This window comes from Peromyscus californicus, unplaced genomic scaffold, assembly GCF_007827085.1.
Source record: "Peromyscus californicus insignis strain IS unplaced genomic scaffold, ASM782708v3 Scaffold_4__1_contigs__length_199733344, whole genome shotgun sequence".
NCBI lineage: Eukaryota > Metazoa > Chordata > Mammalia > Rodentia > Cricetidae > Peromyscus > Peromyscus californicus.
The window spans coordinates 95,194,535-95,207,084 of record NW_026294562.1 but is presented as its reverse complement, the minus strand read 5'-3'; the positions used below and the strand labels follow the sequence as shown (position 1 = coordinate 95,207,084).

The following is a 12,550-nucleotide window of genomic DNA, read 5'->3' as shown; positions in this document are numbered from 1 at the left end:
TGCCTCCCGAGTGCTGGGATTAAAGGCGTGCGCCACCACCGCCCGGCTTCTATTTTATTTTATTGAAAATTGATTCTTCTCTCATACACTATATCCTGACCAGTTTCCACTCACTACACTCTTCCCAGCTACCCCCAAGTTTTCAAAGATTCCTTATTTATCTATGCATTGGTAAGACCAGAAACTAACATGACCTTCAAATTTGTATACACATAGCATTCAGCCAAAAGGCTAACAAGTTCACTAGCTTTGAAATACTGTGGTGGCTTACTATCAGGGAATATCATGTGCAAAGACAATCTTTGTTTATGGACTGAATGTTCCAGCATCACAGGCATCACTGTGGACAAATGAGGATGTAAATGCAGAATGTGAAGGATGAGAGTCATTCTGTGCCATGCTAGCAGAACCTTCATAAACCTATTTGAATACTTATAGATAAGTTTCCTCTGTTAAAAATTATGTGAACTTTTTCTATCACACTCCTGTTACAAAACACTGTGGCATTGGGAAAAGATTTGGTGTGCTTTAATAAAAAATAAGTAATACTGTGCTAAATTATTATTATTCATATTTTACATGATGAAATTAATATTTCAAGGTACTTTAAAGAGTGATGATCTATTTAGAAGTATTTAAAATATTTAATGAGCTTATAACAGGAAGTTGCATTTGTAAATTTAGTGTGACCTCTCTTCTATTTCTTCTCAGTTGTAACAAGAAAATTTATATTCTTTTTAGAAGTTGATCAAGACATAACCTTACTTAAAGAAATGATAGCTGTTGTGACCAGTATCATTTACAAAGGACCCCTCAATGTATTAACTATAAGAAAGCTGAAAATCCACCCTGATGTCTGTCACTAATTTGTATGTGCCATCAATTGCATGGCCACACATTATTTATAGTATAGAATTCTCTGAGTTAGGTCAACCCACCTGGTGTTCAGATCTATTCATTTTTTAAAAGATTTATTATTTTTATTTTATATTTATGAATGTTGCCTGCATATACATATGTATACACCACATACATGCCTTGTGCCTGTGAAGACCAGAAAAGATCATTGGATCCACAGAACGAGAACCTCAGATTGCTATGAAAAATCATATGGGTGCTGGGGAATCAAACCCTGGTCCTTTGCAAGTGCAGCAAGCTCTCTTAACTACTGAATAATCTCTGAAGCCCCATAATTTTGTTACTTATTATATGTACATGCATACATATTTATACATATCTATGTGTATGTGTTACATAGCTTAAAACATTTTTCTGCTGTAATGGAAATGATAAAAAATGCTGTTTAATGGAAAGAAAAATAGAAAAATATACAAGTTTCTAAAAATGCTGTGCTGGTGATGTAGTAAGTATTTAGCAATTATTTAACTCTTTAAACATAACTCTCTGCTTTTACATTTTGGTCTTTTGTTACACTTATAATAAGAATATTGTTATTTTCTTAAGAATCACATTATTTTATATTTATTTATTTCTGTGAGGGAGTGGTGCAGGTAACAGATATGCTTTACTATAAATAAATATAAATAAAAGTTATTTACTAAATTTCTAGCATTTCTGCTTAAATTATTTGAAAGGAACTATTGTACACAATGTATAAATAATGATAACCCTAGTAAAATGTTCATTATTGGTCTAATTTTTTAAAAAAATATATTAGTCAGTAATTCTCTCCCATGTATACATCAAATAAAATGAAGTGACTTATTTATAAATCCCTTACTATTATGTCTCCATCACAGCCTTGCTCTGGCAGCAGCTACACTGTCCCATGGCTTTCCTGGAGGATGGGAACCACACTGCAGTGACAGAATTCATTTTATTGGGCTTAACAGATGACCCGGTCCTTAGAGTCATCCTCTTCATCATCATCCTGTGCATCTACCTGGTGACTGTGTGTGGGAACCTCAGCACTATCCTTCTCATCAGAGTCTCTTCCCAGCTTCATCACCCCATGTACTTTTTTCTCAGTCACTTGGCTTCTACTGACATAGGCTATTCATCTTCTGTCACACCCAATATGCTTGTCAATTTCTTGGTAAATCAAAATACCATCTCATACCTTGGATGTTCTATACAGCTTGGCTCTGGTGCCTTTTTTGGGACAATTGAATGCTTCCTTCTGGCTGCCATGGCTTATGATCGCTTTGTAGCAATTTGTAACCCATTGCTTTATTCAAACAAAATGTCTACACAAGTCTGTATCCAGCTAGTTGTAGGATCTTACATAGGGGGTTTTCTTAATGCTTCCTCCTTCACCATTTCCTTCTTTTCTTTTCTCTTTTGTGGACCAAACAGAATCAATCACTTTTTCTGTGATTTTGCTCCTTTAGTTGAACTCTCCTGTTCTGATGTCAGTGTCTCTGCAGTTGTTACCTCTTTTTCTACTGGATCAGTAACCATGATCACAGTGTTTGTCATTGCTATCTCCTATACCTACATCCTCATCACCATCCTGAAGATGCGCTCCACCGAGAGCCGCCAAAAGGCCTTCTCCACCTGCACCTCCCACCTCACTGCAGTCACTCTGTTCTATGGGACCATCACATTCATTTATGTGATGCCCAAGTCCAGCTACTCCACAGACCAGAACAAGGTGGTGTCTGTGTTCTACCTGGTGGTGATCCCCATGTTGAACCCCCTCATCTACAGCCTCAGGAACAATGAAATTAAGAGTGCTCTGAAGAGACAGCTTGGTAAGAAAATATTTTCTTAGGGCAATCTATTGTTTCATAAAACTTAATATAATAATGATAATTACCCAAGACCAATGGGACCATTATCTCAGGTTTGGTTATTAGGCTTCTTGTTATACCTTTTGTCTTCACCTCCTTTTTCTCCCAGTATGTATAGATTCTGTATTTATTGCATTTCTCTTTTTTATATTTTAATGTGTCTTTGAAAATATTGTACAATGTATTTTGATCATGTTCATACCCTCTCCCAACTCCTTTCATTACAGCTCCCTTTCCTACACACCCAACTATTCTTTTTATCAAAACCAACTTGTGCTACCTGTACATCCTTAAGTGTACATTCTTCCACTGAAGCATGTAGGTCCACACCCTTAAAAAAACTGACCCACCTCCTGGAAGGTATCAATTGTCAACTCCTCAGCTACAGATGAACTTCATGCTCATGTCCCCTCTCCATACTGGGGCTTTGTATGATTTTATCTTCTGCATACTGACACAGGTAACAAGAGTTCATATCTGCAATCATTCTGTTTTTTCCAAAAAGGATGGAGTCCACTAAATTATACAGTAGATTACAGCTGGTATTTAGAAGGTTCACCGAGCAGAAATATACATATCTGATGGAGGGCAAACTCATACACAGGGCAATGAGAATTGCCACCTTTTAAATTGATGACGGCTTCTTACTGTAAATTTCTTGTGTGATGCCCTGGCCTTCTCCCCGTAACAGCTTTGGAACTTGTTCCACAATCTTAGCAGTGTATTTCTCATTTGTTGGGTACAATTATTCCTGTTTACTAATAGAAGGATAACTTCCACCCACACTGTGTAATTCTGGTGAGAAAAATAAGTCACACAGTCAAATCATTATTCCACATTCCAATAAAAACTTAGAGGTCTGTTCTTTGCAATTATCTTTATGACAGGACAACTTGGCCAGACAAGGTGTTTATGTGAAAAGATCACAAATGGGACTTTCACAGATAGGCTCAAGGATAGAATTACAGCATTTGTTGAATCAAAGCCCCTCAGAGATAAGAAGAACAGAGCACCATAAAGTCACTCACCTACCAATAACAGGAAGTACAACTCAGGTATCCCTGCTTTGACCTCAGAAGGCTATTAACACTTTCACCTCGGTACATTGATGCAAGATTTTAGCTTAGGAGACTAACTGTTTATGTTTTAGCCCTGAGATTTGTGTGATTAACTGAAAGAGGTTGTTAACTGAATTGAGCAGCTCCAGAGAGAGGTAATCTTCTCACACAGTCACTGTGGCAACAGATGGCCAGAGCAGCTGGGAGGTGTCAGGTCCAGATTTTGTACAAAATAGTTATAGGTCCTCTCTTTGTTCTAACCAGTTAGGGTAAAAGATGCATTTTTTAGATCTAAAAGGCTCTTCACTGCCAGTTAACATTTGGTTAATATGCTGATGCAAATCAAACACTGCACACTTCCCCTGTGGTTTACATGGGTTGCATGGTTACACTGACACAGCCCCCTGGGCACAGCTGCATTCCCTGCATACCAGGAGAGAAGCATCATCTGCTGCATTTTGCCTTTTTCGTGTTTTATCAGTCACAAACTTTTAGCTTATCTATCTAGTCACATTTAAGGAATGTAGAATAATACACGAATTCCCCTTTTCCTTCTTAGATTTCTATATTGGTTTAATTTTTCCCCTTTATGATCCCTTCCCCTTTAAGAGTTAAACAGAACTTCTTACAGCCACACCTGCCACCAGCCATAAAAAAAGAGGTGACAAGTCATCTCTTTACATAACTCTTATCTGCTTTATGACCCTGAGGTTAAAAAAAAAGCCTTGTAACCTTTCTATTGCTAAAGAAATGTGTTGTATGTGTATATAAACTGGAAACATTTGAAACTTGACACAGAAAAATAAAGAGATATGACTGGAACAGCACACATGTGAGTTTTAAATATCCTAAGTTCCCTTTGCTTCACTGTGGCTTCTGACCAGAACCCTGGAGGTGGCCTTACAGAGCTGCAATCCAAGCCTACCAATATGAAAGCATTGTTTATTTGTAGCCATCTATCAGCTCTGGCTTTTACAATCTTTCCACACACTCTTTCACAAAGATTCCTGACCTTGGAGAACCAGGGATATGATACAGATATAGTGCTGAGTCTTCCACAGTCTCTAATTCTCTGCATGTTCATAAGTTGTATGTTAATCACCATCTACTGCAAAAAGAAGCTGTGCTGATGAGGGTTGGGAGATGATCTCTAGGTATGATGATAAGTCATTGCAAATTAGCTTAATATTATGTCCATTTAGGGGAATAATGATGGTGGGTTCTTCCCTATGGCCTATGACCTGTCTAGTACAGGTTTTTGGCCCTGAGAGTCATGTTAGTTGTGAACTTCATCTTGTGGAGTTAGACTTAGATCCAGTAAGAAAAGTGATGTTTATTTCCATGATATTTGCCACTATAGCACCAGTAGTCATGTCTTTCCAGACTGATGGTTATTGTACTTGAAGTGTTCACAAGACAAGTTGTCTGCACAACACTTTAAAAATATAGTTATATTAGGCTACTTCTATTTTAAAATTTTAATTCTTTCCATTCACTTTAGAAGAGACTCCAGATTCTTACTGTGAATCTTTCCTTGGATTGTCCTGACTTACTTTTTGTTTCTTGAGGTTATAAGGATGAGTGAACTTGCAATTTTCCATCTGGAAGCTATTTGCCCACTCTCCATACCTACAAGCCCTTCTTAGTTTCCTGCTCAAATGTCATTTGCCCCATGGGGATTTCATTCCTAACCTACACAAGCTAATGCCACACAGTCCTGCCACAGCTAACACCAACCAGCCCTCAGCTAATACCATCCAGCCCTGCCACAGCTACCTTTACCATTCATACAAGCTCCAGTTATTCTTCTCCACCAACTTCTAAGTCTCAAAGGTTAATTCTTTTCTAGTCTACTCACCACTGAGGTATCAATTTCATGAGAACTGTTTTATTCAGAAATATATCTTTAATGTCTACTTGGTGCTACAATACAATAAATACTCAAAAAATACATCTAGATGGAATTAATACCTCAATGGTTTTCCTGTATCTACCTGTAAAATAATTCCAAAGCTGATACAATGTTCCAGAAATAATTTTAACTCATAAAGAAAGACACTACTGATTTTTGATGCCTTCTCTCAGCTGTCTTCAAATATGTAAAGAATAAGCCTGAAATCTTCATTGATATGTAATTTAATGTATCTTACTGGTCATTAATTTATTATTTCTCAGATATCCATGCTCAGTTAATGCCTAATGCAAAATTCAGAAAACAGTTGGATATTCTGACCTCAGAGATGTGGATTCAGTGTTTATGGGGAGGTCAAACTTTATGTTCAGGAATTTGGGGTTTACATGACTAAAGTTCTAAGGAATCGTGTAGTCAGATGCTTAAATTTTCACCAGATATTTTGAGATGACTGTGGAGTGATAAAACTAGGAACAAATTGTCAGGAAAGGTTGCTATAAAGCTCCCAACATGAGAGTTGTTAAGATGAAAAAGCAAATGTTTAGCAGATAAAATCATTGCCACCATGCCTGATAATATGGCTTTGATCCCAAGGATCTAAATGGTGGGAAGAAAGAACCAATTCTCATAATTTGTGCTCTTAAACACAGAGAGAGAGAGAGAGAGAGAGAGAGAGAGAGAGAGAGAGAGAGAGAAATAAAGAAGCAGGCTAGACAGACAAAAATACTACAAGACAAGGAGATACAGATTAGAATTAAGAGGACACTGGATGGAATAGAGAGATGGCTTAGTGATTAAGAGTACATACTACTTTCCAGAATTCACATTGTGGCACACAACCATCTATAATTCCAATTCTAGTAGATTCAACCCACTCTTTTGCCTTCTGTAGGGAATAGGCATGTGCATGGTGTATATCCATGCTGGCAAATCACACATATACATAAAAATAATAGAAAATTAACTTTTTCAAAAGAAAAAATGATATTGGAGAGAGCTTATCTATGTGAACTAAAGAAATCTCTCTCATTTACCTGGGTCTTGAATCTTACAATGTCTATTCCTATGATAGCAGTGGCCACAGTATTAGTAACAGATTTTACTGCTACATATATTAGCCTCTACTTTCTTACTTAATTTTGGAACCTCAACAGAATACTGTGAATTACAAAATGCATTCAACACATCTGGGCCATGGGAGTCAAGGCATCCCCTCCTCTTTGATTGATCCCCATCTAACAGTAATAAAGTTCTATGTCCTAATATTCTTCAATCCATGGTGTCCTTATTTTCTATTTATTTATATAACTGATTTACATGGTCTCTGTCTTCTAGAGACCTAGAGTTCACTTCCTAGTCATTATCCTCTAATGATAGGTGTTAAAGTTATCTAAAAACATCTAACCTCTATTACCTTGCATAAAGCCTTTCAGGGTAGTAAAACTTTCTTTACCTCTACCAGCCCCAAATAATGACATGGAAACTTATTACTAATTATGAAAACTTGGCCTTGGTTTAGACTTGTTCCTAACTAGTTTCTATAACTTAAATTAACCCATATTTTTAAATCTATACTCTGGCACGTGATTCATTTCCTCATCTCCATACTGCCTATACTGCTTCCTCCAAGCCTGGCTGACAACTCCACCTTTCTTCTTCCCAGAGTTCTCTCTCCAAGTGGAAGTCTTGCCTATACCTCCTGCCTCACTATTGGCCATTCAGCTTTTTATTAAACCAGTCACAGCAATACATCTTCACACAGTGTACAAATATCCCACAACATTTATCCCTTTTGCCAAAATAAAAAGGAAAGGTTTTAACTATAATGCAGGAATATTATATACAATAAGAATAATTATGAAGTAGGAATTATACTCATATTGTCCAGTCCATTTGTATTTCGAAAATTTGGAGAAATTACTCTATTATCTATCTTATCTTGATGAGTTCAAAGTTTTGTACCTAAACCATTTTCTATCATAACTCGTATTATCATCCTAAAAATATCTTTTTAAATCTCAAAACATTTTCTTAGATAAACAACTTAAGGTTTTATGTCCCTCAACCTTCTACATTTTGCACCACTTTTGTGAGTTTCTTTTTCAGATTTGGTAACAAGGAAAACTGTAATATAACTATCTAGTCTTCAACCCCATCAGACACCTGAGAAAAATATAATGTTACCTGAGTAAACAGGAATTGCTGAGCAATCAACCTCTAAAACTATGGAAATGACAGAGACATCTGGCTGCTGGGACAGTCATCAAGGTCCCTCCGTAATGATGGGGCATCCATCTTTGATCTTCGGGCCTAGAATATCTGACAGACATTTTTGTGATGTAGGAAATTTTGAAAACTTGTCTTACCTTGTCTTGGTAATGTTCAGCAGTCAGCTTCTTTTGGGTCCTGCTTGTCCAATTTGGACTGTACACTGGTACCATTCAAAGCAAGGGCAGTTTTGTGCACAAATGCTTAGCTTTGCCACATTGAAAGCAAACTCCGTATGTAGGTTCTTTGATGCCCATCATCTCTTTTTTAAATAAATTGGTGCTGCTAAGAGCAGATGTGTCTCACTGTCATGAAAAGCCTTATGTCATTAAAACACCTTAAATGCCATATTCTGTAGATTTCTGAAGTGTCTGAAGACCATCGGTCTATCTAAAATACATATGTTTGACCTTGAAAACACACTTAACATGGCCATAAATTTGATTGCTAGATGACTAACTACTAATTTGTATTTCTTTTTTATTATTACTTATAATTATTATTGAGAGATTTTCTATTCATTTTATATACCAACCACATATTTCCCTCTCTTCCCTCCTCCTGTCTCCCAGCATTCCCTCCAACCCACCCCCCATCCCCACCTCCTCTAAGGCAACATCTCCCATGGGGAGTCAGCAGAGCCTGGTACATTCAGTTGAGGCAGGTCCAAGCCCCTCCTCCATGTACCAAGGCTGTGAAAAGTATCTCACCACAGGCACTAGGCTCCAAAAAGCCGGCTCATGCACCAGGGATGGGTCCCCATCCCACTGCCTGGGGCCTCCTAAACAGTTCAAGCTAAACAACTGTCTCACCTATCCAGAGGGCCTCGTCCAGTCCCATGGGGACTCCTCAGCTATTGTTCCACAATACATGCGTTTCCACTAGTTTGGATAGTTGTCTCTGTACTTTTTCCCATCATGGTCTCAATGTCACTTGCTCATACAATCCCTCCTCTCTCTCATCGATTGGACTCCTGGAGCTTGGCCTGGCATGTGGCCATGGATCTCTGCATCTGCTTCCATCAGTCACTGGATGAGGGCTCTATGATGACAGTTAGGGTATTCAGCCATCTAATCACCAGAGTCGGCCACCTCAGGCACCCTACTAACTATTGCCAGTAGTCTATGGTGGAATCATCCTTGTGGATTACTGGGAACTATTAGCACTCTGTTTCTCCCTATTCCCATGATGTCTTCATTTATCATGGTATAGCTTTCCTTGCTCTCCCACTCTGTCCCTGTTCCAGCTCAAACCTCCTGTTCCCCTGTGTCCTCATCCCCCATTCTTTTTCCTCCATTACTCCCCTTACCTCCAGTTTGCTCATGTAGATCTCATCTATTTCTCCTCTTCTGGGTGATCCATTCATCCTTCTTAGTGTCCTCCCTGCTAGCTAGCCTCCCTGGACCTATGGGTTGCAGTGTGGTTGGTTATCCTTTGCTTTACATCTAGTATCCACTTATGAGTGAGTCCATACCATGTTTGTCCTTCTAAGTTTGGGTTACCTCACTCAAGATATTTTCTAGTTCCATCCATTTGCCTGCAAACTTAATGATGTCTCTGCTGAGCAGTACTCCATTGTGTATATGTACCACATTTTCTTAATCCATTCTTCAGTTGAGGGGCATCTAGGTTGTTTCCAGGTTCTTGTTATTATGAATAATGCTGATATGAATATAGTTGAGCATGTGTCCTTGTGGTATGATTGAGCATTCCTTGGGTATATGCAAAGAATGGTATAGCTGGGTCTTGAGGAAGAATGATTCCCAATTTTCTGAGAAAATGCCATACTGATTTCCAAAGTGGCTGTACAAGTTTGTATTCCCACCAAAAGTGTAGGAGTGTTCCCCTTGCTCCACATCCTCTCCAACATAAGCTGTCTTCAGTGTTTTTGATCTTAGCCCTTCTGATGGGTATAAGATAGTATCTCAGAGTCATTTTGATTTGCATTTCCCTAATGACTAAGGATGTTGAGCGATTCCTTAAATGTCTTTTGGCCATTTAAGATTCTTCTGTTGAGAATTCTCGTTTTAGCTCTGTAGCCCATTTTTTAATTGGATTGTTAGGTATTTTGATATCTAGTTTCTTGAGTTCTTTATATATTCTGGAGATTAGAGCTCTGACAGATGTGGGGTTGATGAAGATCTTTTACCATTCTGTGGGCTGTCGTTTTGTCTTATTTACTGTGTCCTTTGCTCTACAAAAGCTTCTCAGTTTCAAAAGGTCCCATTTATTAATTGTTGCTCTCAGTGTCTGTGCTACTGGTGTTATATTTAGGAAATGATCTGTAGTACCAATGCAGTGGGAAGGGGCTTGGACCTGCCTAGGCTCAGTGTGCTGGGCTCTGCTGACTCCCCATGGGAGACCTAGATTTGGGGAATGTGGGGGTGCGGGGTGGCTTGGGAAAGAGGGTTTTGGGTGGGAGAAGGGAAGGGGGGAATCTGTGGATAGTATGTGGAGTGAGTAGAAAATTTCTTAATAAAGAAAAATGAAAGAAAAAAAAAGTTGCCATGGTCATGGTGTCTCTTCACAGCAATATCAACCCTAACTAAAACACTGTCTAAAGCACAGATTCAGTAGGCTCTGAATATTTAACAGTGTGTTTATTTACACTTTTCTGCACTCTCTTTTACTATCAATTCATTCTTTTCCATTAATAAACCACATCATCTACTCATCGTGTTGACTCAGAAACATGAAGGTAATTTGTCTCTTTTTCTTCTGTCTGCACTCTTACAGTAGAAAAAAAAAGCTTTGCACATTCTTGTCACTATGAATCTACCACTCTTCTGCATCTTCACTGACCAAGAATCCAAGCCAAACTTTTTCATATTTGCTTTACAATAAATTGAGCCATTAAGAGGTTTAATAGTATTTGTGGACCTGACTAGGATGTAGTGACCACATGATTGGTTCAACATGAGCCTCTGATAGTATCTTAGATGCAATTAGTATTTAGTACTCATTGACTGAAACAGATAATTCTTCACCATCTGGATGGTCCTAGTCCAATCATCTAAAGGCCTTTATGATTGAAGTCTTCAAGAGAACTTCTGACTCTAATATAATATAATCTCTCTCTCCTCCCTTCTCTATTTGTTTGTCTTTACTGCCACTTCTTTCCACCTTCCAGTCTCCCTCTCTTTATTTATCTGTGTATGTAAATTTCAGGCACAATTATGTCAAATCTCTCTTGAGACAAGTTATTGAATGTGTGCATATATGAGTAATACTTACATGTGTTGTGGGGGGGGGGTGTGGTGTGTGTCTGTGCACTCTATTTTTATAGGAAAGCCTACTACAACCCTAAACAGCTTCCCTCATCTGTACTTACTCTATTCTCATTGCTTCCCCATGCATCAGCCATAGCTATTAACCTAAAGAAAGTATTTCCTTTCTCAAAGCCTACATTACATCTTGAAAGATCTACATCACTTACTATGTCTTAGAATTTTTGAAATGGTCACCATGGTGGTCCATATTAACTGTCAGCTGGACAGGATCTAGAATCACCGGTGAGGTAAACTTCTGGGCATGTCTGTGAGTGAGTTTCTAGATTGCATAAATTGAGATAGGAAGACCCAATCTAAGTATGAGACACTATCCCACAGCCCACACTAAGTTGACTACAGGAATTTAGTATATCTTAATTCATAGTGTACTGATTTTTATATATTTATGGCTTGTTTCCTCACAACACTATATGTTTCATTTAGGTGGTCAAAATGTCTTTATCTTTCTCTGGACTCTATATTCCACATACTTCTAGGTTCTTAGTAAACTTAAATAAACAAAAAGCCTCAATGAATGAAAAAGGTTAATTAAGGACAAAAGATACTTTCTCTGTCTGAAATCATTGATTTTTCTGGTTGTGGATATGCTGTAGAGCATGTAAACAGTCTCTACAGACCAAGGAAAGGTCATGATCACAGACATTTTCCATCCTTTAAGGCCCACTCCTTGAGAAGGCAAGTGGTCAGCTTTGTAGAAGTCTCTTCCACTAGGAGACTGTTTTTGACACATTGCCCTTAGTAAGCTCCTTCCATACTAAATATGGAAGCCTAAACCTCTGAACTGACATGCTGGATTATATTAGGCTAAGCTTTTTTAAAAATGAATGAAGGTTGGGATAAATACTTTTGGTGTTCATTATTTTAAAAAAATATGGAGACTCTTACAAAAGTAAAGGTGATGAACTTCTTGGGTACCTCAGGACCTGAGGAATAACACAGCAATAAGTCTCATGAGTTTCATGTTTTCATTTACTGAAGATAATGTGGAGCTTCCACCAGAACTCCAGACAGGCACAGACAAGCAGCTGTAAGCCTGAACTTCCTAATGAAGTAAAGTTAAACACTGGCCTTGGTCCAACAGAAGCTCCTTGGGCAACACTTGCCATAAATCTTACAAACACAACTGAAGAAGTAACACCCTCCCATGCTCCCAGTTTCAGTGGCTCAATGGGTATTGGTGAAATTATTAAGGCCACTCCACGTAGTTAAAAGGAGATTTATTTAATGACGTAACTTACAAATTAAGGGATATGTAGGTCGCGGAGTCTG

At 38.2% G+C, this 12,550-nt stretch overlaps 1 protein-coding gene across 1 annotated transcript; it reads left to right on the top strand.

The window, feature by feature from the left end:
* Positions 1 to 1,788: 1,788 nt before the first annotated feature.
* LOC128093927 (olfactory receptor 502-like) lies at positions 1,789 to 2,734 on the top strand. The gene has a single exon (XM_052711843.1). The coding sequence runs from the start codon at positions 1,790 to 1,792 to the stop codon at positions 2,732 to 2,734; it is 945 nt and encodes a 314-aa protein (XP_052567803.1). The 5' UTR covers position 1,789.
* Positions 2,735 to 12,550: the final 9,816 nt, after the last annotated feature.

Excerpts from the sequence above, each read along its gene's own strand:
- LOC128093927 (XM_052711843.1), top strand. The coding sequence starts at position 1,790 with ATGGCTTTCCTGGAGGATGGGAACCACACTGCAGTGACAGAATTCATT.